This window comes from Camellia sinensis, chromosome 6, assembly GCF_055761805.1.
Source record: "Camellia sinensis isolate YWXY chromosome 6, ASM5576180v1, whole genome shotgun sequence".
Classification (NCBI taxonomy): Eukaryota; Viridiplantae; Streptophyta; class Magnoliopsida; order Ericales; family Theaceae; genus Camellia; species Camellia sinensis.
This window is the reverse complement of record NC_138966.1, coordinates 96800890-96803644: the sequence shown is the minus strand read 5'-3', so window position 1 is coordinate 96803644 and position 2755 is coordinate 96800890. Positions and strand designations below refer to the sequence as shown.

Sequence of the window (2755 nt, the reverse complement as noted above, 5' to 3'; positions counted from 1 at the left end):
TCAAATCCGTTTCATCAAATTTGTGCTGGGCAACCGATTGGTCGACCGGCCGGTCAATCGGTAACGGCAAATTTTTTTTTTTTTTTTTTACCGGTTTGAACCTTTTTTTTTGAACTTTTTGAACTTTTGGTGGTCGACCGGGTGGTCAACCGGCCGGTCGACCGGGTGGTCGACCACCTAGGCAAAATTTTTTTTTTTTTTTTTTTTGACTGGTTTCAACCTTTTTGTGAACTGTCTGAACTTTCTCCGGGGCGACCGGTTGGTTAACCGGTTGGTCAACCGGATGGTCGACCCGTTCGTCTCATCCCAACGGTTAGGAACAGTGATTTGGTGAAATGTTTCGCCTGCACTCAGTTTGGTACAATTTTTGCTTAATTCTAGATTTGATATCGATTTGGTGAAAACGTTGAAACTTAAAAAAGTGACTTTTTCACCAAATTTTAAATTTGATGCCAGGTTTGATTCACCGTTAGAGATGGTCTAATGGTTAAATATTAAAAAAATTCACCTGAAATTCATTGTATTTATCAATTTGGCTATGAGAAATAAAGTTATACTAATAAAACATGAGAAGTGTAATCCCCGTATATCCCTCTAAAACAAAAGGGGAGGCAAGAGAGGCAAAAACATTTTATTAGTTTACTTGATGAACACAACTGTTCCCTTTGACGAATGAAGTCAATCCACTTTATGAATCCACTCACTATTAGAGGAAATGGATGAACAAAATAGTTTTTCATTTACTTCCAATGTAGTAATGGCTTTAAAGAGACTTGCAAGTCTCCTTTTATAAGATGATCTTCAATTTTGATTCAAATTTTACTCAAATTTATATAATATTAATACAAATTTAACTTTCATTTAATAAATTTACAAAATAAATTTTGATTCAATTTTTTTTAAAAAATGATATGCAACAAACCTCGTTCAAACCGCATACCATCCCAAGTAACATGCCTTATCCAACATGACAGATAAAGAAATTGGATGGCGGTGGGTAGAAAGAAACTTTGGATTCAAGAACACGCTGTCTTTTTGAACCCTACCTCAATTGACCAAACTTCTTTATTTACACCTTTAGCTGCTTGAAAGCTGTTAGATTCATCATTAAAAAACACCGCGTTCTCAAGCTGAGTTGTTACCCTCACCACACTTCACCCCCATGTTCCACTTTTTCTCTCTTTCCTGGTAGCTTCTCTCTACTCTCACTTCCTAACACCCTCAACACTACATATATATATGCCAGTATCTCCATACTTGTAAACATACCAAAAACAAAAACCCATTACTACTCACAAGCTCATTCAGAAAAATCAACAATGGCTTCATTTGCTAGTACCCATCTAGTTACAAGACTAGTCCTATTATTTTCTCTCTTCTGTTTCACCTCTGCAGCGAGGCGACTCACTGAGTCAACCCAAGATCAGAACCCAGATATCTTCCAATACCACAATGGCCCTCTTTTGAGTGGCAAAATTTCAATCAATCTCATTTGGTATGGCAACTTCAAGCCTTCACAACGAGCAATTATCTCAGATTTCATTGCCTCCCTATCTTCAACTTCGAAACCCACGACAGACCAACCATCAGTCGCCACGTGGTGGAAGAACACCGAGAAATACTACTACAACCGTCTGATCAACTCCAAGAAAGCCTCTGCTCTGGTCCTCTCTACGGGCAATCAAGTACTGGATGAGAATTACTCGATGGGTAAATCACTCACCAGTCAACAGATCGAACGGTTGGCAGCGAAGGGCGATCAGAACAACGCCATCAACGTTGTGTTAACATCGTCCGATGTGATCGTTGATGGGTTCTGCTCCAGCAGGTGCGGGACGCACGGGTCTTCCAAATCTGCCCAAATTAAGGGCAAGAATTACAAGTTTGCCTACATCTGGGTTGGTAACTCGGAGACTCAGTGCCCGGGCCAGTGTGCCTGGCCGTTTCACCAACCCATCTACGGACCACAGAGCCCACCCCTGGTCGCACCCAACAATGATGTGAGTCTGGACGGCATGGCTATTAACCTAGCTAGCCTCTTGGCTGCAACTGCCACAAACCCATTTGGAAATGGCTACTACCAGGGACCAGCAGATGCGCCTCTGGAGGCGGCATCCGCTTGTCCCGGGGTTTATGGAAAGGGGGCCTACCCAGGCTATCCTGGTGACTTGCTGGTGGACTCCACTACTGGTGCTAGCTATAATGCGCACGGTGTTAACGGGAGAAAGTACTTGCTTCCTGCATTGCTTGATCCTTCAACCTCTTCTTGCTCGACTCTGGTCTGAGATGATAAGATCATATGTATAGATTGTTTGTAAACTATGTAGTCTTATGAGAGAAATTCTTTGATTCATTCATTTGTTTTGTTTGACACGGTTGAGAGTAAAAAATAATGAAATTTATTCATTTATTTATACCCAGTTACGCATATATACAAACGATATCTGTAGTTTGAATTTCAGTTTATCAGGCAGACAAAAAGTAATAGTCCCTACTTATTGTTATCCAATGTTTCCCAAAAGTGCAAATGATTGAAAATTTTGCAAATTGAGAGCTGGAATTGAATTAAGGATAAACTATATAAATTTTTACACAATTTTTATATAGCGTACGCGTTTCAATTTTATATTTTTATATTTTTTATTTTATTTAAGTGTTTTTCTCATAGTAACAGTGTAATATGGACAGTTAGAATTTAACTTATTATAGTTTTTGTTCTATAATTGGGATTTATATCACTTTTAAAGTAATACGG

The 2755-nt window shown here is 39.3% G+C and overlaps 1 protein-coding gene across 1 annotated transcript; it reads left to right on the top strand.

Moving 5' to 3' along the window:
- The first annotated feature begins 1102 nt into the window (after positions 1 to 1102).
- Positions 1103 to 2414, top strand: LOC114294340 (protein PHOSPHATE-INDUCED 1). The gene has a single exon (XM_028238467.2). It carries the CDS (start codon positions 1320 to 1322, stop codon positions 2283 to 2285), a length of 966 nt encoding a protein of 321 aa, XP_028094268.2. The 5' UTR covers positions 1103 to 1319; the 3' UTR covers positions 2286 to 2414.
- The last annotated feature ends 341 nt before the right edge of the window (positions 2415 to 2755 follow it).